General features: G+C 44.6%; 1 protein-coding gene across 1 annotated transcript; it reads left to right on the top strand.

Annotated features, from left to right (window-relative positions):
- Positions 1–438: 438 nt before the first annotated feature.
- Positions 439–22,137, top strand: LOC102933215 (RH-like protein). Its single transcript, XM_007068042.4, has 10 exons — positions 439–4,833; positions 7,394–7,580; positions 11,313–11,463; positions 12,570–12,717; positions 17,440–17,606; positions 17,959–18,096; positions 18,317–18,447; positions 19,310–19,389; positions 21,217–21,290; positions 21,869–22,137. Exons 1-10 carry the CDS (start codon positions 4,692–4,694, stop codon positions 21,893–21,895), a joined length of 1,245 nt encoding a protein of 414 aa, XP_007068104.2. The 5' UTR covers positions 439–4,691; the 3' UTR covers positions 21,896–22,137.
- Positions 22,138–22,458: the final 321 nt, after the last annotated feature.

Here is a 22,458-nt window from a genome sequence, read left to right as displayed (position 1 = left end):
ACGCGAGAGCGCAATCCCAGTGTCCAAAAGTAAGAGGACACAAGGTCCTTTGTCCCGCTCCGTCTCTCTCATAACGCAGCAGCCCAGGACGCCGCATAGCCCTGCCTCTACAGTGACTGACGGACAGCTTGACCAATCAGCGAGAAGAGAAATCACTGGAGAATGGCAGCTGAGCCGCCCAATCCCTGAACAGGGAAGGGGGCGCATCCCGCCCTGTCCAAGAGTCCGACCAGAGAGAAGACCGTGGCCTATAATAGGCCAATCAAAAAGGGACGGGGACCAGGGCCTGGCCAATCAGAGGTTACCTCCCTTGGCTTGTTGGCCTATAGGACGAGCCGTGAAAGGGAGGCAATTGGCTGGCCAATGGGAGGTCGGCAGGAGGAGCCCGGCCCGCCGCTAGGTAGAGGGCTGCGGAGCTCGGTGCGAGCTGCGCCTGCGCCCCTAGGGGGCCCCGCCAGCCGGGCGTTAGCGTCGCTCCGGGGAGCCTGCTGAGGGGAGGGCGGTCACCGCCGTCAGCTCGCCCGCCCTGCAGGACCCCTTCCCCAGGGCCTGGGGGGGCGGCAGCCTGGCGCTGCAGCCGGCCGGGGGCGGGCCAGTCCGCTGCGGGCGGATGGATGGAGGAGAAGGGGGGGACACCAATCGGGAGCGCCTTTGGGGCGACGCTCTGAAATGCCGCCTCTCCGCCGCCGACCTGGGGCTGAGGGAGACGGGTCCCGGAGCGCCCGGGCAGGCTGACTTTCACCTCCTCGCAAGAGAGGGACGCGCAGAGCTTCACCTTCCCCGGCAGCCTGTCCCAAACTCCGTGACCGCGATCCGCAGCAGGCAGCGTGAGCTCGGTCTGCAGAGAGACTGTAACCTCCTTCCCCTCTGAGCTGGGAACATTGTCTCGGGATAGCCAGATCCGTCTTAAATCCCACATTCAGAGTGTTGCCCTCCCTCCCCCCGGCCCATCTCTCCCTTCCTGTTCCTCGCTTTTACATTCTAGATGCTTTTCTTTCCTGATTTGACCTCCCCCCCCCCCCCATCTTTTTCTCTTCACTGTTTGTTTTTGTGAGTGTCTTCTTCGTCCTTTCTTCTCTTGTCTCTCCCTGCTGCCACTTCTGCTCCCGTTCTGTTTTGGTGGGTCTAGAGTGAGCATGGATCCTCTGTCCTGCTAAAGGTGGCCGAGGGGAGCGCTTTGGGAGGATTTGTGGATGTCAGTGAATTTGTCTGAATTCCTTTGTGGGTCAGGCGGTGCTCTACCCTGCTATTTCCTAGAATTTATAAGGTACACGTGCCTGCCTGGTATTTTTTTTTCTTTGCCAGTAGGTGGCTTTCTCGCCATTCATATACACTGCTTCTGTCTCTTGGGCATAGGTATGCATCACCTGCCCCAATTTCACCAAAGAAGGACTTTACACACCTCCGAAATAGCCTCAAGTTGCACACTACCACTGCCCTTTGGAGATGCTATTCAAAGGTGATCTTCTCAGAAACTTTGCAGATGCCATTTTTGTGCTGCTTTTCAGGCTCTTTCAGCACATCATGTGTAGCATCGAGTCTGATCTTGCAAGGTTCTGAGTGCTCTCAGTTCCTGTTAAAGTCTCGTTTCTCTGATAGCTACGTCTCAATGAATTGGGTCAATTATTAATTAAATTGTAAGGTCTTTGTGGCAGGGACCATGTTTTTTGTTCTGGATTTGTACAATAAGGTCCTAGTCTGATCATCTTAATTATGTGGCTAAGATGCATTGTCTGTTTAACTTTGATTGTAAACTCCTTGAGGCAGGGTCCATCTCGTCCACCTCCTTGTACGGTACTGAGCGCGCTGGTGGCACTCAGTACATAATGGTGCTACCCTGTTTGACCTGAGCAGTTAGCCAATGTTAGGGGTCTTGCAGGTTGTTTCTGTTGGGAGAAGAAATTGATGACAGAGTTAGCTATTTTTTGATGCACTTCCTGATTATTTGCAAAGACTGTACACTAAATCTTATTTTCCTGATCCTGGTAAGAATCAAACAACAGGGGACCATTTCTTTGCTCACAGTTCCAAGCCCCTTTTCAGCAAGCACTTAACCTCAAAGATCTCTCTTAGCTTTATCTCAGGGTCTGCTACAAGTGCGTCCCTGCTGCTTTCTGTGGTGCCTCTGCCACTCTCACTCTCAAACCTCTCTAGCAAACAATGTCCAGTCCCCAGTGGAAAAACTTCCACTCAGATCATTCACGTTCCTCACTGGCCTTGCAGGTCATCCTATTGTTTCAACTATTCCACATGGGAGCTTAATTAATTAATTGTTGCTGCTCACCAGCTTCAACATGGTTTCACCCAACCCCCAGCATAATGGGTGTTAGCTCAGCCAAACTCCAGCTTGGATAATTATCATCTTAAGTCTCCTTACATTCCCCTGTAGCACCATTGACTACTAGTATTGTTCTTTGCTTCCCACCCTAAGCTCTTGTGTAACATTGCTGTGCTCTGTTCAACAGTTGCCATGTTTCTCCCTAGAAGTGGCTGCATTTTAGTGGTGGGAGAACTGATTTGCGTATGTATGCCACTAGATTGTTAAGCAGTTTGTAAACCAGTGGTGGGATCGTTTAGGATGGATGACAGTCAGTGGACGCATCTTCGGAAGTCGTTATTTCACGGTGCATTATTACTATTGGCTCTTGGACTAGTTGTGCATAATAAGGTGCAGGTTACTGAAAGATGAGAAAAGCATGTTCCGATTACAGACTAATCAATTTGTCCTTCCATCACACCCAAACAGTCTTTAAGCAAGCAAGGTACAGTGCTCCTTTGTGAAAAGGAAGATATTTAAAGTCCGTCAAGAGCATATAGAAATTTTATTTCTAAAATCGGCAGTAATGACCCTCATTTCTAAAGTATTCCTCTTTCCAATACTAACAGTGGCTTGTTGGTCCAGGGAAGGCAGTAAGCAAGTCCCTGGATGGAATCAGATCACAAAGCATAAGCATTTATTTTACAGTTAGCCAGCTGGTCGTGAAATGTCCTGCCTTTCAGCCAGCTGGGAAACGCATCAATCAGGAGTGGTGTTTCGGGAGCAGAGACTGAACATCGACATCTGGAGTCTGGCAATCTTCATCATTCTGCTTATCTGAGCTAAACTGTAGCGGGCAGAGAGAGAGCACAATAGTATGTTGCTTTTGGAATGCTCTAGATTGCATTAAGTGCTGTCTGCTAACCCTGGTGTTCTCCACCTGGGGCCACTTTTCCTTGATATATTGCTGAAAGTGAAGGGGGTCCCAGTTAGATGGGAATGCAGGGGCTCTGAGGTGGTCCCACTATGGAAAAGCAGTTGCATTATGAAAAATATTACTCGGGTTGTAAGCATTTGGGGGAAGCAACCCTCTTTTTGTTCTGTTTGTACTGTGCCTTGCCCAGTGAGGTCCTGGTCCGTGACAGGGGCGCCTAGGCACAATGGTAATAAAATAATAATCATAACAAAGACTGAGAACTTCTGTATTAGGCCATGTTTTTCCCAGGATAGGACTTTATATCCCCTGTGAATGCAGGGTGCATTTCATCCTTTCCTAACTGTATTTTTTAATGGTCTAATTTTTGTAAAGTTTCATTTAAACCTTTGTATGTGTGAATTTAGCAGTCGAGCCCTGAAGTCCTTAATGTATCTATCCCCAGAGAGGGTACTTCATAAACAACATCAGGGGAATCTTCCCACACACTGCCCTGCCAATATGCCTTTAATGACCACTCTCTGCTTCTAGGGACAAAAAGGGAGCTAGAGGCCTCTTTTTTCTGAGACTACAACAGGCCCAATCCTGCAGGGCATTAAACACTCCTGCCTCCAGTCATATTTAAGCTAATCCACAACTAGAGATGGATCCAGACTGAATCTGAATTTCCAAAAGATCCATAGTGTTTGCATCTGCGGTTTGGATCTAGATCCGAGGTCAGATTCTCAGCTGCACCCAAGGAGCCCTAGGCCGTGTCAGGGGTAGTTTGGGGCTGGCCCAGTTCCTGGCATAGATTTAGGGCAGCCATGTGTCTCTGTAATGATGCTAGCTCTGCCAAAGGGCTCCCAGCAACTGGGGATCACCAGGGCTTAGAGATGCTCCAGGCATGTCCCCATTTCCACAGCCACACTCTGTACAGGCCAGGAGAGGGGGATGGTATAAGAGCTCTACACCTCCAGAGATTCCCATACGCTGGCTAGATCCACCAGCTTTTAAGGAGGCTGTTTGCTGGGATATTGGCACAAAGCAACCCTAACTGACTCACGAATTAGGCCCCTGGATCAGAATACTTCCTTCCTCAATATGGGGAGGGGTTCAGATTCACGGTGACATCCTGGCGCCATTGAAATCAATGGCAAAACTCCCATGTTCCAGTTCATGCCTGTCTTTAATTATAACCCAGCTAACCGATAAGGCCCACCAGCAGTCGGGGTAGCTGGTGAAGATGGCTCTGACACATCAGAATTTTACCATTTAAATGTACATACTCTTGCACGTCACAGATCTACTTGAGTCAACCGATGTTCGTTGCTGCGGGCTTGCACTCCTGACCTGCCTTAGATAAGGAGCTATTCCTTGCTAACGCCTCTTGGGCTTTCTTATCACATCAAAGCTTTTATTCCCTCCTCACCTCCCACCTTCTGTTGGTTTGAGGTTGGTGGAACGTTTTTATAGAAGAAAAATATTCATGTGTGTTTTTAACGCTAGAGCTAACGTACAATGGGTTCTGACTATCCTCCCAGTCTCCGACGTGGTCTCCCTGGGCTCATACTCTTTTTGGAAATTGCGTTTATCCCCATATTTTGGTTTTGCTTTTCAAAGGAAAGTCAAAGCACATCAGAAGACCTTGAAATCTATCCTGGTAAGTTTGCAAGCCTGTTGTTAAAGGTAGGGTTCAGTGTGTGCTTTTATTGGGTTACATTTGAGCTTGTTTTGAACAGGGCTGTACTTCTGACAGCTGTAACTGCAAATACTTCCCTTTACATACTCTGTTGCCTTGCACCTTCTGCAGTCATTTGCACCAGGCCAAAGGAGGTGTCAAATACTACTAAATTGTGTTCTTGTGCTCCCTCACTGGTCTGTATCCACCTGTTGTCTCTCATTTTATATGTACATTGTAAGCTCTTTGTGGGGGAAAGACCATCTTGTTCTGTGTTAGTACAGTGCCTAGCACAATGGGTTCAGGTCCAAGACTGGGGATCTTGGAACTGTGATAATACAAAATAATCAGGATGGATGAAAGCCTGGTGCAAGTGAATGCACAATGTGCAGGGCCACAAAGAATCAAGCTTAAGGACTGAAAGAGTGTGACAGCTAGTGGGAATGGATAACATTAGGGCGAGTCTGAGCCGTGAAGTTCAGAACCTGGATCCAACCTTCCCCAAGGATCTTGAGCTGTTCTGAGCTGGGTCTTGGTTTCTGCCCCTTCTAGGGTGACCAGATGTCCCGATTTTATAGGGACAATCCTGATTTTGGGGGCTTTTTCTTATATAGGCACCTATTACCCCCCACCCCCATCCCAATTTTTTACACTTGCTATCTGGCCACCCTAGCCCCTTCCTAGGTGAAACTATTAAATAGGGGGCTCTGTATTAGGCCTTATATTTATCATCAAATGTGTACTGGCGGGCAAAAGTAGCCTTTTTTCTTATTTAATAATATGCTGGTGATTGTCTTATGGTACCAAACTTTGCTTCTATGTTGTAAGTACTGAATCTTTTGTACACAATCCTGCATCTGAGAAATGTGTTTTCTACATTTACTGAAGATATATATTAGCACTTATGATAAAACATATACCGCGTGTAACCTGTCTAAAGTGCTATGCAAATATTAACCAATTAATCCTCATGACTTCCTTGTAAGGTAGGTAGGTAAGTCTCTTACTCCCATTTTACAGATGGGGGAAAAACTGAAGTGCAGAAAGGGGATGTGACTTGCACATGGTCATGCACTGAGTTGGGTTCATTTAATATTTTGTATGTGAATTACTCAAAAGCCACAAACTTGCATTCCCCTCCCTGCCCCCGCACAATCATTTGCTTTAATCCTTGCTATGAAGCGTAGAAACCTGCACATTGACATAAGAATATACCTATTAACACACATGCTGGGGCTACCGGCCTTGGGAAAGAGCAATTTAAGGCCTGATGCAGCAAACATTTATGTGTCTGAGTAACTCGATGCATTGGGAGTAGTCCCAGGGGCTTTGATGAAACTACTTGTGTGTAAGTGTCCGCAGAATCAAGGGTTTCAGATCTTTTTGTGAGGACATTTCACCAGTATATTACAAACTCTATGGCATAATACGTTTGGCCCCTTTTAATAGTCGCTTTGAATTTGTACATCATAAAACAGGCTTGAGATGTTTCAGGCAAGACGTAGGAGGCTGGGTGTGCGTAGTTGGTGTGTGAATGTATAAGGTGGGGCTTAAAATCAACAAGGAGCAGAGACACCGCCTGTGCCTTGATAAGGGGACTCTGTTCCAAAGAAACATTTCTTAGCAGACAGAGTTGCCGTAGAGAGCAGTTCTGCTTAGCTGAATATTATCTCAAATACAGCACTCCTCCTGTAACGGTGAAAATAGGGCTAGTGGCCCACTTTGAAAAGGAGGGTGTCAGTGTTTTCAAAATGAAGCAAGACAAGACTCTCTACAGATCTCGGCCCAAATTGGTTCTCCGTTACTTCTGTGCCAATCCTGCTGATTTTGGTTTGGTGTAACGGAGAACAGAATGGGGTCTTTTGTTTTTACTGACTGACTGCAAGGGATCATTTTAAAGCAATCGCCAGTGCTCTCATAAACATATTACTGCCTCTGTCTTTCATTGTGCTTATAAACATCTTCACATTTTTGTAACACTTAGTTTGCAATCTAAATAGAGAAGACAGAGAGAAGATGGGAGGGGAAACAGGGGCACAGAGTGGGGAAGTGGAAGCCTAAGGTCACACAGCAGGTCAAAGACAGAGTCAGGAGTAAAACCCAGAACTCCAGAGTCCCAGTCCAGTGCCTCATTGTCTAGACTGTACTACTGCCCAACCTCTGTTCCCAGCTCTTCTGATCTTGGGCTAGACACTAAACCTTCTTGTGCCTCACCTCATCTTGGAAATTAGGATAATAAGTCCTCCCTCACAGAGGGTGGGGGGCAGTATGGATTAATATAAAAGGCTTTGCCCCCTGATAAATAGTGCTCTTGAAATGCACTGTTGTTATATCTCCTTTCCTGTCCCAACTTTATGGTCTCTCCTCCACCCTTCAGTCCAGCATGGTCTTGCACCACCCTCCTTTTCCACCAGAATGTATGAGGATTACTCTGAGACAGTTATTAATTTTCAGCAGGTTTATTGATCACTGCTGTGATGTTAACCTGGAGTCTGGTCTGCACTGATAACTTGACTGATTTCTTGGTTCCTTTGCCATGCAGCATTTCAAGATGTCAACGTCCTGGTGATTTTTGGATTTGGCTTCCTCCTGGCCTCCTTCAAAAGATATGGATTTAGCAGCACTGGATTCAACCTGCTAATTGCCACACTTGGAGTTCAGTGGGCTGTGCTCGTGGAAGGATTTTTGTTTGCTTCCTCGGCAGGAAAAGTGAAAATCAGCTTGCACAGGTAATTCATACATCCTAGAATGGATCATTTACTCTTAATGTAGCATTTCTGAATGCTAGGGCTAAGGTAACTTTTCCTGTTTTTTGGTATATTTACCCAGCAGCGCAGTTGCACTGGCAGGACTTTTTGTTATTGCATTGTTGGCTTTGTAATTTTAACTGAATTTTGCCATCTATTGATCTAATTACTTTCCTTCTATGGCCCCATTACCATAGTACGTGAGTGCCTCAGAGTCTTTACCCTCACACACCCCTGTGAGGTAGAGAGGTGTGGCCGTATCCCCATTTTATGTATGGGGAACTGAAGCACAGAGTGATTGCATCAAATCCACTGGTCCATCTGGCCTGATATCCTACTTCCTGTCCCACCCATAAGCAATCACACAGCTTGTCCTATACTCCACTGTCATACCTCTAGCAGTGGCCAATATCATCATACTGCACATTGTTCATTCAAGGGAAATAATCCTTCCAGTTCCTTGAGGAGATCAGCTTATATCATGAGACATGGTGTTTACTAACTGTATATCACTGTTGTAACTTGTAGCTACATATGTTGTTAATGGTCATAGAATTCATGACCTCTGCTCTTTTCTTGATGGATATCCTCTACCTTTTCCTCACCCTCCCCCAAACAAAAGAAAACCCTTCATCCATTAGCTAGTTATCAAACATTGATTGAATTATGGGATATGTGACGAAGCGGGGATTTTTTCTTGTTATGTTGTATTTGAGTCTTACTGTTTTCAATGAATGCTGTGTGTGCCTCAGTTTCCCTGTGTATTGCACCAATGTCTAGGTAGTGGGAATAAGCATGTGTGACTTTTGTGGGGGCTGCTCCAGCTGCCTCCATGGATGCTATGGTCGCCCCTTTGTAACCTGAGACCCAGGAGGGGGATGTGACCGGGTGACTCTTGGCCCGGGAAGTGAGACAAAGGCTGGAGAAGGAGCAATGGGCCGGGCAGAGGCCAGGCAGCTGGAAGCGAGTCAGTCTCTGCTGGCTTGGGGCTCAGGGGGAGGACCAGAGCCCTGGCTCTGGTCTCCCCTCCCCCCAAGATGGACTTGGCTGAAAGTCACTGACTTCTGTGCTAACAAGTTCTGCCCTACGCTGTCTTCCTGTTAACTAATAAACTTTCTATCTTACCGGCTGACTGAGAGTCACATCTGACTGGAGTTGGGGGGCAGGGCCCTCTGGCTTCCCTAGGAGCCTCGCCCAGGCGGACTCACTGCGGGAAGCACGTGGTGGGGCAGGGGATGCTGAATGCTCTGAGGTCCGACCCAGGAAGGTCGGAGCTATGTAAGCTTCTTGCCCTGGAGACCATATACTCAGAGAGAGGAGGCTCCCCCAGAGTCCTGGCTGGCTTCATAGGGAATATTCCAGAGCACTGCTCCGTGACAGAATACTACTGCTGTTTACACAAAGGCATTTACAGTTCCAACATCTCATCTACTTTTAAGTGTAAGAAGACTCCATTGGCAGTCACAACACATGGCCAGGATACAAGCAAAATATCAGTTACTAACGGGTACTGATTGGGTAGTATAACCATGGAACTACAGGTAGCTCCCTCTCTTCCTCCTTCCCTCTTTCCTAGACGGGAAAGGAAAGGTTTCGTGCCTGAGTCACCCAATTGGGAGTCAGGAGATTTGTGGTTCATCCCCATTTCTGCCCCAACCGTTCTGTGTGATCCCGAGCAAGTCATTTACCCCCCTGCGCCTCAGTTTCCCCATCTACTCAGTTGGGGGGTTTAATTCATGAATGTTTGTAAAATGCTTTGAGGTCTTAGGATGGAATGTGCTGTAGAAGAGGCAAGCATAAATGTTTTCCTTCTGCTGCTGCTGCAGTTGTTAGGACATCAGAGGTAAATCACCACCTTCATTCTGCTTTTTAAATGCCTTTAGGCGTTCTTGTCATATATTAATTTCTTGTTCTATCATTTATGGCCCTAATGATTTTGTTATGTGTCTCTAAAAATGTGAAGGCCTTGGGAGCAGCGCAACAAACAGCTGAGACCTTTCCTAACTGTTCTCATTTGCTCAATGCCTTCCTCTTGATTTTCGGCTTTGCTGAGTAAATTACTGCCCCATCATTAGATATGTAGCAATAACTACTGTGTGGCAGGTTTCAGAGTAACAGCCGTGTTAGTCTGTATTCGCAAAAAGAAAAGGAGTACTTATGGCACCTTAGAGACTAACCAATTTATTTGAGCATAAGCTTTCGTGAGCTACAGCTTATGCTTATGCTCAAATAAATTGGTTAGTCTCTAAGGTGCCACAAGTCCTCCTTTTCTTTTTACTGTGTGGCAGTACAGCAAGAGTTTCTGACAGATGCTAACTAAAGTGGGATTTTGCGGGCTATGACCGGCTGGAAGATCTTGCAGAAAGTTGGCCAAAAGGTGTCATCACAAGACTCATGTGGATGGGCTCAGGGGATTGGCTCACAAGATAAGGAACCCTGAAGCGCTAGGCTGGTGGGGAATTTTTCAACAATTTTGGGGGTTTTTGTGTGTGAAAAATGCCGATTTGTCAAAAACAGCCCTATTTTGCAAAGAGCTTTAAGTTGGATGAATTTTCTGACTTAAAAAATGTTGGATTTTTTTTTTCCTAAATCATCAACATTTTAAAATTCCAGGTTTTTGGTCTGAAATTACTTTTTTTTTCATTTAGAAATTCAAGCTAATTAGGGTGAAGAAAAGAGAGACCAAGGCCACAGAGACAGAACTCCGCTTTGCCCCTACAGGTGACCTCTTCTGGTCAGGGTTAAGATACATTGGCAGGGCGATGTGAGAGCAACTGGATTGATAGACAGAGTCTGATCTCCACAGCTCTCAGGCCAGAACCTTTCAGAAGCACTATGTTTCCTTAAATAAAATTCTCCTGTCCCAGCTGTGCATGCTGCACACACAAGAAAACTGTCTGCAGCTGCAGAGTAATATGCTCTTAGATCTATTTCCTATCAGAAGTAAGACAAAATCTTTACCTTCGCAGGGACAATTTTTAGGATTTTCAGCATGTTCTTTCTCATCAATAGGCAGGAGAAGCAGCTAATTGAAATTCCAGAATATTGTAAAGGTCAAGAACAGCCCAGAACACATCTATAAATTACAGTGTGTCTGAGTCATTAACATCCCTTGTTTCCTCGATTAAAAACTGCAAGGAGGAAAAAATGGTGGACAGCCTTTTGAGAAGTGGAGAAAGGGAAAGGAATCATTCTGTGTGAGGACTGTAGGAACCTCAGAATGCCTTGTGCAGCGAGACCGGTTTGATCTAGTGGTTGGGTCTCAGGATGGGGAGCCAGAAATTCCAGAGCTCCAATCCTAGCTCTGACATTAGCTCCCTCTGTGGCTTTCAACAAGCTACTAAGGCCACATTTTCCAAAAGTGACTTCTAATTTAGGGCATCTCAGCTCAGCTTGAGGCACCTTGGGGTTGGTGGTCAATAGTGCTGAGCACCTGCGACTTCTGTTGACTTCAGAGTTATGTGTGCTTTGTACTTTTGAAAATTGGGGCCCAAAGTATCTCATGTTGGCACCCCAAATGGGAGGCCACTTTTGAAAATGTTGCCCTTAAATCTCTGTGTCTTGGTTCACCCAACTGTGAAATGGATATCTACCTCACAAGCATGAAAATTCCATAATGAATGTCTGGACCAGTGCTGACTACTAATGACTCTTTTATTTTTAGATTCAATTAGTTTCACAATTAACCTTTTCCCCCCCCCCTTTTTTTTGAAGTGTATTAAAGGCCACTATAAGTGTAACTGCTGTTCTAATCTCAGCTGGAGCTCTTCTGGGCAAGGCTAACCCTATTCAGTTGATTTGGATGGCGATGGTGGAGGTGGCAGCTTTCAGTACGAACAGATGGATCAATGTCAGATTCCTGAAGGTAGGTAACCACATTTCCGTATATGCGGGAAAAGGCTTTAGAGGTTTTAAACAAACCTTTGTTTTCCTTTGGAAACGTTCCCTGTTTGCTGGTCTGATATTGACGATATACTGATAGTCAGATCTAAGCTGGTTCGCTCTGGGCCTGATCCGGCAGTTTATTGCATGCATGTAGCTGCCACTGAAATGAATGGGAGTTTTGCACATGGAAGGGCTACGTGGCTGGGGATTCTACTTGTGTCACTCTGTTTACAGCACCTTCTCTCTGGCCTGCTGCACCTCACCTCTTCTCCTCTCTATCCCAGCCAATATGCTACTGCTTCCTTTCCTGCTGCTCTGATCACATCTTCTTCCAGTCTCTTCAGTGGCTTCTTTCCTTTTGCATTAAGTTAAAACTTAGAATCATAGAATATCAGGGTTGGAAGGGACCTCAGGAGGTCATCTAGTCCAACCCCCTGCTCAAAGCAGGACCAATCCCCAATTTTTGCCCCATATCCCTAAATGGCCCCCTCAAGGATTGAACTCACAACCCTGGGTTTAGCAGGCCAGTGCTCAAACCACTGAGCTATCCCTCCCCTCTTCTTGTCCTCACCTTCAAGGCTCTGCCCCAACTTACACGTGGCCCCTTCTTACTCCCACTGTAAGTTCCTGCCTAGCCCTCCCTTTGGTTCCTTCACCCATTGAATAAATAATAGCAATCATAATAATGAATTGTCCCCTTTGCTCCCTCATTCATGCTGCCCACCATGCTTGGAGCAGCCTTCTACACTCCATCCACCAGGCCCTTCTTCCTTCAAACCAACTTCTTCTGGGAAGCATTTCTCCAGCCTGAAGGTATCTACACATCTCCTTGCACTAGAACTGGTACCAGTGTATTTTATTTGTCTGAATTAGACTGCAGGTTCCTTGGAGCAGGGACCCTGTCTCTTTCTGAGCCGCAAAAAGTAGCGTGTGCACCGAGTGCTCATGAACATTATATAGGAGAGGGTGCCTAAGAAGGACACTATATAAGTAACTGAGCTACAAGTCTCTGCATACATCAAGGGGACCCAATGACATCCTGAATGGATATGACATCCAGGAATGGAATCTCTTTGTTGCCTGCAGATTGAGGAACACACAAGCTTGATGCACGTTCACATATTTGGAACCTACTTTGGCTTGGCAGTCTCCTGGTGGCTGTACCATCCTTCACTGAGTAAAAGGATTGAAAAGGAAACATCGAATCTGATATCTGATTTGTTTTCAATGCTGGGTAAGGCATTTACTTCAACATCTCAGTCTATGGTGGGCAGTGGGATGAATGACTTTGGGGACTGGGAATGGGGCATAGAACCTTTTACTGCAAAGCTGAAGGGTCAAATACAGCCCAGTGACTAAAAGTTGTTACCGTCCGATGGTAATGAGTGGGTGAGTCTCAGCTCCTCATGTAAACCACCACTGCAGTGTCCCTTCTTGACAGACGCAGCAGGACGGCCAAGGTAGGTAAACAGTTCTCTCACTGCTACAGGTGGCCCCTTTGCACTGATTTAACCATATTGGCAGGGGCAGTGTCATTATTAATATTTGTATTGCTGTAGGGCCCAGAGGCCCCAAGCAGGATCAAGGCCGCATTGTCCTAGGTGCTGTATAAACGCTTACAAAGACAAGAATCAAAAGAGAACAAGCAGATAAAGGGTGGGGGAAAAAGATACATATCACATGCAAAACACTCAGGGTAAGGATAGGCTGTGGCATGGACATTCCAAGTCTTTTTTTCTTTTTTTAAAGAAATGATATTTGTTTCCATATTATTTTGATTTATATTACAAAACTGGTACTGCCATGATCTGTGCTAGGCCCTTGTCTCCAGAGATAATGTAAGTTCCCAGGTCTGTCAATTTGGCACTTTGTGCCAGCACTGAATTAATGTAATATTTAAAAGAAATGACATCGAAATAGAGGCATGGATTTCTGTGGCTAAAATCAAGTGAATACTTATCTAACCTATCACTGTGGCATGTGAGCGCTCGAGTCCTTTATGAGGAGCTATGTTCGGCCCGAATGGAGTGAATGATCTATGCCGAATGTCCTCTCTCATCCTAGTAGATGGCGTTGGTTATAGCGCTCGCTCGCCTTGCTACTTTTGGCTGTACGTCCCAAGATCTGCTGTCAGTGGGAGGGGCTGATTCTGGGTGTTTGCTGGAACCTCACCAGGGCTCACTGGCACATGTCTAATGAAACCTGGCAGCCTTCACCCAATGTAAAAAAGGAAAAATTAAATGCTCATCTTGCTGAGTTCCCAGAGCTCTTGCTCTGCTGTATAATTCAAAGCAATTGGTATTTTAATCTAACTCATCAAGACACTGTTAAGTCTTCATTATAATTTTAGTGCCAGCTCGCTACCCCCAAGTGCTCGCTATCTAAAGTAATTATGTCTTCATGAATAATTCCTGAAAGCAACACAGAGGCAGTGCAGACGCTCACAAATGAATAACCAAACCAGCAATTTCATAATGTGTCCAAACCTACCCAGTGCCTGGGTCCCCTCAGAAATTCAGGGCCAGATTATGAACACTTTAATTCATAAGAATAGCCTCATTGCAGTTACTGGGATTACTCTCGCAAGTAACTACTTTGCCAGTGGGAATAAGGGATTCGCAATCTGGATCCTTCTTTCCAGCCCCACTTCTGCCATAGACCATGAAGTGCCATAGTGGGGAATACTAGTGGGACCTCTAGTCCTGTGTCTTGGCTATGACAGTGACCAGTGCTAGATCCTTCTGAGGAAGATGTAAAACTTCCTATTGTACAACATTGTGCCGTGCTGGAAAAGGATGTTTGTTTCTTCCTGAGCCCCAGCTGGTGGTTAATTTTTACCCTGAAGCTTGAAGACTGATAATCTTTATCCTTGTCAGTGTATCTGCAGATATGATTCTTATTCATATATGAATGAAATTCAACCCTGCACAAGACCTGTACACCACATAAGTTTCACTTAAGATTTCAAAATAGAGCTTAACTGGGACATAAACATTGTAGGTTGTATGCTGCACCAGGGTGAATTTCACACACATGTGGTTTGCTTCTGTAATAATACAGCACTTTGTTTTCAAAGCACTGTAGAAATATTAACCAATCTCCTGCAGTTGTGAGTTCCACAGGTAAATTATGAGTATTGCCACCTAGGGTGGCATGGGGAGAACAGAGAGGGTAGCCTTGAGCGCGTAAGATCCCTTTAAACATTTACAATATTTACTGTTGCCTGGAGAACAGAAAAGGGGGAAAGATACAAATGGGAGGAGGGAGGGAATGAGAGGAGGAGGAGAGGGGATAAATAGTTGGGACGGGGGAACTTGGCACCTTTTGGACGCAGAATATCCAACAGCAACCTTTGAGCAAGACTCTAGTTATTTCGTGGGCATAAGGGTGATACTGTTGCCTAGTCTCTGCTGACTTCACTTCAGAGATAATCTTGCCAGTCTTCTGCATGCAGGCTGCAGCAGATTGTAAGTGCCCCAGCACCTGTCGTCTCAGAGAAATAGAGTACTGGGATGTGAGATAAAATAAGGCATCCACTTGACTCCAAATGTTAGTTACCAGTGGGTGATTGACAGCGTCCCAGATGTGTTTTTAGGGATGTGCTCAAAGCACAGACTAACAAACTGCAACCATCATCTGCCTTGCTGCTTGTACAAGGGGAAGGTTCCAGGGCTCAAGATTAAGGGCAAAAAGTCATCCTGCAACTGACAGCCGTGCTAAAGAAAATGAAAGAAATATGTCCTGACTATACAGAGTAGAATAGACAAGGAGGTCTCAGTAGGGATGAACTCAGTGATAAGTGCAGCTTATGTCAGTTTCCGCAGGGATATGCCAAATGGAAATTATACAGCGCTTATGGAAAAGAATCAGCTTGGAACATGATCTGCCCAGATATCATCACTTTGTTGGGAAGCCTGTTAGTTTTTCAGAGCATATCAAGGTCACTGTGCCTGAAATCCTCTGTGTGCACCAGACATTCAACAGGCAGTAGGGCCTAAAGTGAGCAGCAGAAGCATCTAGGGACTTGAAAGAGCCTAAGCACTGGAGACCCAAGCTCATGCAAAGGTGACCGCTGTCAGTGTTGCTGGGAGCAGAGACTAACCAGTGTGTTTTTATAGTGACATACTGCACCCTGGAAACCTGCGTGTTTTAGTTATTCATTTTAATGAGAGCACTTGAAGTTTTGCTATGAGGTGAATAGCATGTGGAATTAAGTCTATGCAATTCAAGCACACAGTAGAACATTAATTATCGAGTCTGCCTCGGTGTCCCCTCTGCAGCAGAGGTGGGGGAAGAGAAGATAACTCATAGCTTATCTTTAATACAGCCTATATCCCTAAATAGTCCAGCATAGATACAAAACTCCTGGGAGCAAAGCTGTGCCCTGAAATGATCAGTATATAAACTAGTGTGAATGCACCTGCTGCTCTCTGCTGGATGGATTCAGATCCGCATGTGTATATGAGAGAGGTTGTGTTATCCTCTGGTGGCTGGCCCAAGAGGGTAAGAACCCTATTTGCTGGTGATTGGGGCCTGTGTTATTTACTCCTGGGGGAATTCTGCACTAAAATTTAAAAATGTTGCACACAATATTTGAAAATTCTGCAACATTCAGCATATTTTGTCAAAATGGCACAATATAATCATGCTCCCGCTGACAGTGGGAGCCCCAGCTGCCCATGCCAGGCGTCAGCAGGAGTGCTGGGGGAAATCAAAAATTCTGCAGGGAAAAAAATAAAATTCTGTGGGAAACATTAACTCTGTGCAAATTCTGCATTGCGCACCAGCACAGAATTCTCGCAGGAGTAGTTTATTGGAGCAGAAGGACCCAACGTCTAGCCTCACTATTTACTGAAAAGTCTATGTGGCCCTGGACTTTTTACAGGATATGGCCCAACTGTTTAACAGGAATGTTAATTGTTCTACTAGATCCACTTACTAGAGTGGTGGAATATTAAAAAAAAAAAAAAAAAAGTCCTTTTATTTAAAACAAGACAGAAACCCCATTTATCCACCAAGCAGGCAAAGCATGACACCAGAAGTGCAAGCTTCCCTGTGCTACCCTGGAAGAACCACCACTGGGGTGAGAGGGGAGTTCACGCTCCATGGTTCAGGTAGTTCTCAGCATTTCTGCTGAATCTGTCAGGAAAGGAGCCAGCTAGTATCAGTTGTGCTGGTGTTTTGATACCCCTAGATGGAAGACATTCTGAACATAGCCATGTTTTTTATTTTGGTCAGTACCACATCAGCTGTGTGACCAGCACGCGATACAACAGTAAGAGGACGTGGGAGATTTTGGCCAAGGACATCAGTGCAAATCCCTGCTGTTTCAGCAAAGGCCCTGGACCCTTTCGGGCCTCATGTTCAGAGGTGCTGAATGCTCCCACTGTAGTTGTGGTTACTGTGTACTTCAGAAACCAGGCCCCTAATGCCCAGGCAAAGCAGACAGGGTGTTGGTTTTAAAGGTCTCATCTGAAAGGACCACGCACAGTAAATTGCCTGCTGCACAAAAATATTTCTTAGGGATGAAAGGCAGAATTGTGCCCATTGAGATTTTAATCTGTGTTTCCAGGGAGCACAGGTATTGCAAAGCTGATGCTTAAGGACCTGACCATGAAAGATGATGAGCATCTCCTGCATTGAGGGCCCTCAGCTCTTCTCAGGAGGCTCTTGGCTCTTTGAAGGATCAGGCCCTTCCCAGCTAAGTCACCCTTCTGGGTGCATGTTTATACCATGGTTACTGTTGAGATGTGCAGTGCAGGACTGCTGAGGAGGCTCCAAATGTAGTGACCGTTAGGGGCTGTCAGAATGATGCAGTCCCATCAGCTTGTTCACAATGTGGGCATTGCAATGGATGCACTCTGGGTGATTTAGAACCTGCCAGCAGAAACAGCACGGGATGGACCCACTGGATTTGCAAGCATTCTAATGATGACTGCTTCTCTTTGTCTACAAGGCACGCTCTTTCTGTGGATGTTCTGGCCAAGCTTCAACTCTGTGCTAATCGTGGATGTGATGGAAAAGAGGAACGCCATCTGCAACACTTACTATGCCATCACAGTGAGTGCTGTGGCTGCTTTTGCCCTGTCATCCTTGAGCAGCAGGAATGGAAAAATCAGGATGGTAAGAGGAGAGCAAAGGTCGCTTTGAAGAGAGACCTAGATTTTCGTTAATCTCTTTAGCAATACATTGAAAGTAAAATGGCTAATAAGCTAAAACGACACTCGCACCTCAACGGGATGATGATCTCTTGTCCCCGAGCAAATAGTTTTGAAGATGTTAACTGGCTATAGTGCTGCAAGGGTGAAATTCACCCCCTATGTAGAGGTCCAGTTATGCTCCAATTAGATCCCACTTAAGCCCTCAAAATAGGCTTAAGTGGTACGTAGGTGTGGTGCTGCAGCAGGGTGAATTTAATCCAATGGGTGCCCAATCACTGCGTGTGTGAATTGACTTCGGTGACGTTAATCCACAGATCCACATCCACCATGCAGCACTAGCAGGAGGGGTTGCTCTTGGTTTCTCTGCTCCCGTTATTCCACATCCTTGGATTGCCATGATTTTGGGTCTGCTTGCCAGCATGGTCGCTGTACTGGGATCTCACTGTTTACAGGTAATGTCCAAAACCCTGTCATACATATCTGTGAGAGGTTTTAAATACTAAGAAATAGCACATGTAGAGAGTTTACAGCCAAGACTTCTGGGTTCTGTTGCCTGGTATGTGGGACTGAGGGTGAGGAGACTTGCATTCTATTTTGGGATGCATGCCTGAAGAACTCTTCTGCTCAGTAAATATGTTCATCTCTGTATTTATTAAATGTTTCCCTCCCCAGACATATTTGAATTCGGTGCTCAAGATTCATGACACCTGTGGCGTCCATTACACGTTTGGGTTGCCTGGATTGCTTGGAGCGATAGTCAATGTCATTCTCTTCATAATAATCAAGCGGGCCAGTTTATCAACGTAGGTTGATCCTTTTAAATAAGTATCGTGGTCAGCTAATCATTAATATATTGTACTGCACGTGTGTTCTAAAACTGAGTTCTAGCACGCAGATAGCTTTGCATGGCCACTGCAGATTAATCCCCTTAATAACAATCAAGAATCAGATCCAAAGCCCTTTAAAGTCAATGGAAAGGCTCTCATTGACTTCAGTGGGCTTTGGATCAGGCCCTCAAAAATTAATTTTTAGTGCTGGATTGCTAGGGGGGTGACGTAGACAGCATTGCGGGAGCAGCCATGTGAGATGGCGGAAATGAGAGCAGAGATTAAGTGGGAGTGAAACTGAACCGGGATCTGAAGGTGAGCCATGAGCAGCTTTGAATTGATGACAAAGACAGGAAGCCACTGAAGAGGTCTGAGGGTTCAGGTGATGTGGATCCTTCCAAATGGTGACTTTTGATTGACACTGCATGTGTCAGGGAATCTTACATATTAAAACTGGCAGTAACAGGCAAACTATTTTTTAAAGAGGTAATACATATATGTGGGTGCTCAACACCTCTCAGGATCAGGCTCTGACTGCAGCGTAGTAGACCCACATCAGAGGAGAGTGTACCAATTCATGGGTAAAACTAGACAGGACAGAGTCCTGGAGAATGTACTTGATGGACCATTTTGCACTAGCAGGGGGAGTGAGGGAAGGACTAAATGTCCCAGTAGCTCTTTTTTATATCAGATCCACAATTGATCCAGTCAGACAGACCTTTATTCCTTCAGAGTCCACTGACTTCATTAGGACGCTGTGTGGGTAGATCAGATTATAGGATTGGGGCTGTACATGGGTCAAATTCTGCACTCTAATGTACGCATTTTTCATTTTCAGACTGGGTTATCTAGCCTTGATTGAAGTTGGCTCTTTCATGTTGACCACTGGTATAGGTTTGGGAACAGGTTTCATTACAGGTCAGTATGGGAAAGCTCTTTGCAATAGATTCGTTCTGATCTTTAAGAGTAGGTGGGTATGCGATTATATTACATCAGGTGTCACATCAGTGTTCACTGGCTTATTGCATCTCTTGGCACCTAGATACTCTGGTGATTCATGCACTAAAAATATACCTGTAGGTAGATGACTTGCTACTGTTGGAAAAGCTGTAGGTAATACTGAGTGATGAGACTTCTTTCAGTTGCAGAACTGGAGAAAAGGGTATGTTCAGCAGGGCCAAAACAATAGCATCATTCCTGTGCTTGACAAAGTTATTTTTAACTGATGCTTCACCAGCAGCCTCCAGGTTTCCAATAGGAGAAAGGACAGGATGGACATCTTTTTAGTGACAGTAAAAATATATTGAGACTGTTTTCCACTCACTGGGTAAGATCCTCAGCTGCTGTAAATCAGCATAGCTCCCCTGAAGACAATGGTAGATTTTACACCAGTTGAGGATCTAGTCATCTGGTTCTAGATCTTGGATTCTCTCTCTCTGGTGGGATTATGGCAGTTGCAATATTTTATACCGCTATTTGCTCCTGCTTCAGTTCAGTGAAAGAAACTGCAATACTGTTCTCTAAAATGAATGTTTCAGCCTATAATGAATATGTAACCCCTGTGCTTGCTCAAATGTAATTAAGAGTTTGGGCTCATCAAGCAGACTTTTAAGTATCTACTTCATCTGACTGAAAGATACAGAAAAAAATAAACAGCAAAAATAAACAAACATTCTGCGTTGATCCAATCATTTAATGAGCTGGGTGTTTACATCTGAAATCTCAAGTTAACAGTGCTCATAAGCCTGTTTGCTTAATGTGTCTGGGTAGCTTTTTCGTATGAAAAGTTAATGATCATTTAGTTTATCCGGAAAATCTGGCAGGCTGTTCACTTGGCTTTAAAACATAAGTGTTAATTTTTAATAATTAAGGCCTCACTCCTGCAGGCAGAATCTTTTGCCCCCATGGAGGACGCCTGAAATTCAAAGGGGCTCACCATTTATAGGGTTGGCCCAGACTAATCAGCATGCAGGATCGGGACCTAAGACATTTTTTACATGCTTTGCTTTGGATCGCATGTGTTCACTGTTTGAAGATGACTGAAGGCTGGGGAAGGGTCCAGGTAATTCTGGAAGTCCAGAGAGAAAATAATAGCTGGCTTTTCTGGAAACATGGTTTTCTCCCCAAATTATGTCAATTCTAAAGCATCTGCTGGCTGAACCACAATGCTGCATGATGGATTTAGAATCAAATATATTGCTTGTGAGGTACATTGCCTCACCTCCATGTGCTAAAGAGCGAAAAATATTTGGGGAACGTTTTACAATAATTTTTACAGGATTAGGAAATCTTTTCTAGATTGTTTGGAATTGTGTATCAAATTATTCTAAACCAGGTATGTCATGTATAGAGATGCACATGAACCCCATATTCAAATCCAGACCTGAGTATCTCCAAAGTTTGTGGGTTGGTTTTCAACCCAAGGTTTTGGTTAGGCCCATTATCCATATTAGAGACAGCAGCAAGGCTGGAGGACAATCCAGATCATTCTATTTTGCCAGTATATTTTAGAGTCTAGTAATTAGCACCATAAAAGGGTTCAAAAGCGTTTAAAAATAAGACAAGTGGTATTATTTTTATTTGACATTCACCCCTGCAGAAAGATTTCCACACAGGAAAGATTTGTGGGGGGCATGGCTGTGATTCTGATTTCATATTTAGCTCTGCATTATATTGTGGTATGTGGCTAATAAATATAATATTTACAAACAGCTCCTTCCATCCACATCTCATTTTTAAACACAGGTTTCATTTTAACTTTCAAACTATGGAAGACACTGCCTGCATCAAAGTACTTTGATGACCAAGCTTATTGGGAGGTAAGTTTCAATTTAATTTTGTGTGTGTGTGTGTGTGTGTGTGTGTACACAACCCATGCCACCATGAAGCCCTGATCTTGGTATGGATTTCTAGGTGCTAAAATAATACAAAGATTAACCATATTTCATGATAGTTCTCGAATGTCCTGGTCTAAATAGATTAACCATTTTGAGACTGGACAGTATAAATATATACCAACTTTGGATAGAATTTTGAAGTTCCTAAGGAAACTGGGTGTCCAAATAGCCTAGGTGGCTTTGAAAATCCTAACCTTTGCTTATGTGCAGAACTCCCACAGAGTTCAGTGAGAGCAGGATCAGCTCTTATATGCGTTTGGCATTAAATAAGAAAAGCTCTTAAGCATATGCTTAAATGAATCCCTATTCAGGACAGCACCTAAACATATGACCAACTTTAAGCATGTGCTTAAATGCTGTCTGGAATAAAACTGCTTTCCTGAATCTGGATGCTAAAGACAGCCGGCTAGAATACGGTTTAACATTGTTTTATATAGCTTTTGATTTTTTTTTTTTTTTGAGTAAGATGATATGTTACAGAAATATTTCTGCATTCACAGTTTCCCCATTTGGCTTATGGATTTTGAACAGAGGGACCGGACCCAAATTACAGAAGATTAGACCAAGATGAGGAAAACATTTCCTATCCTCTGCTATAGAAAATTAATTGGGAGGGAGAAGAAAAGGTTAAATATGACTCCTGAATTTCGAAATGAAGAAACATCATTGCAATAGGCTGCTTTCAATTCTTCTTAAATGATACAGTATGTAAAGTCACAGATAAAATAGTTCATTCAGCTTTTCTGCCTTGATAAAGTCTTGCCTTCAACATCTTCTTTCGTGAATTACATACAATAGATCCATCCAGCTTTGATAGCTTATCCTTTTAAGATGCTTTCAGATTTTAATGAAGGAAAATATTTGAAACTCCTATTTTGAAAGTCAAAAAATAATCATGAACATTAAGGGCTTGATTCTGAGGTGCTGAGCATGCTGGTTCTGATCCAGCAAAACACTTCAGCATGTGTATATTTTTAAGCATAAGTAATCCCACTGAGGCTCCTGTTAAGGAGATGCTTGAGTGCTTTGCTGGATTGGGGCCAGTGTGCTCAGCACCTTGTAGGATCAAACCCTAAATTAGTTGGTTAAA

This window comes from Chelonia mydas, chromosome 19, assembly GCF_015237465.2.
Source record: "Chelonia mydas isolate rCheMyd1 chromosome 19, rCheMyd1.pri.v2, whole genome shotgun sequence".
NCBI classification, from domain to species: domain Eukaryota; kingdom Metazoa; phylum Chordata; order Testudines; family Cheloniidae; genus Chelonia; species Chelonia mydas.
This window is presented reverse-complemented; position numbering and strand designations above follow the sequence as displayed.

What these genes read in the sequence shown, in the direction of transcription:
- LOC102933215 (XM_007068042.4), top strand. Translation starts at nt 4,692, where the DNA reads ATGGGTTCTGACTATCCTCCCAGTCTCCGACGTGGTCTCCCTGGGCTC. An exon ending in GTGAAAATCAGCTTGCACAG is followed by an intron (nt 7,581 to 11,312) that starts GTAATTCATACA and finishes TTTTTTTTGAAG; the next exon opens with TGTATTAAAGGCCACTATAA. An exon ending in TCAATGTCAGATTCCTGAAG is followed by an intron (nt 11,464 to 12,569) that starts GTAGGTAACCAC and finishes TGTTGCCTGCAG; the next exon opens with ATTGAGGAACACACAAGCTT.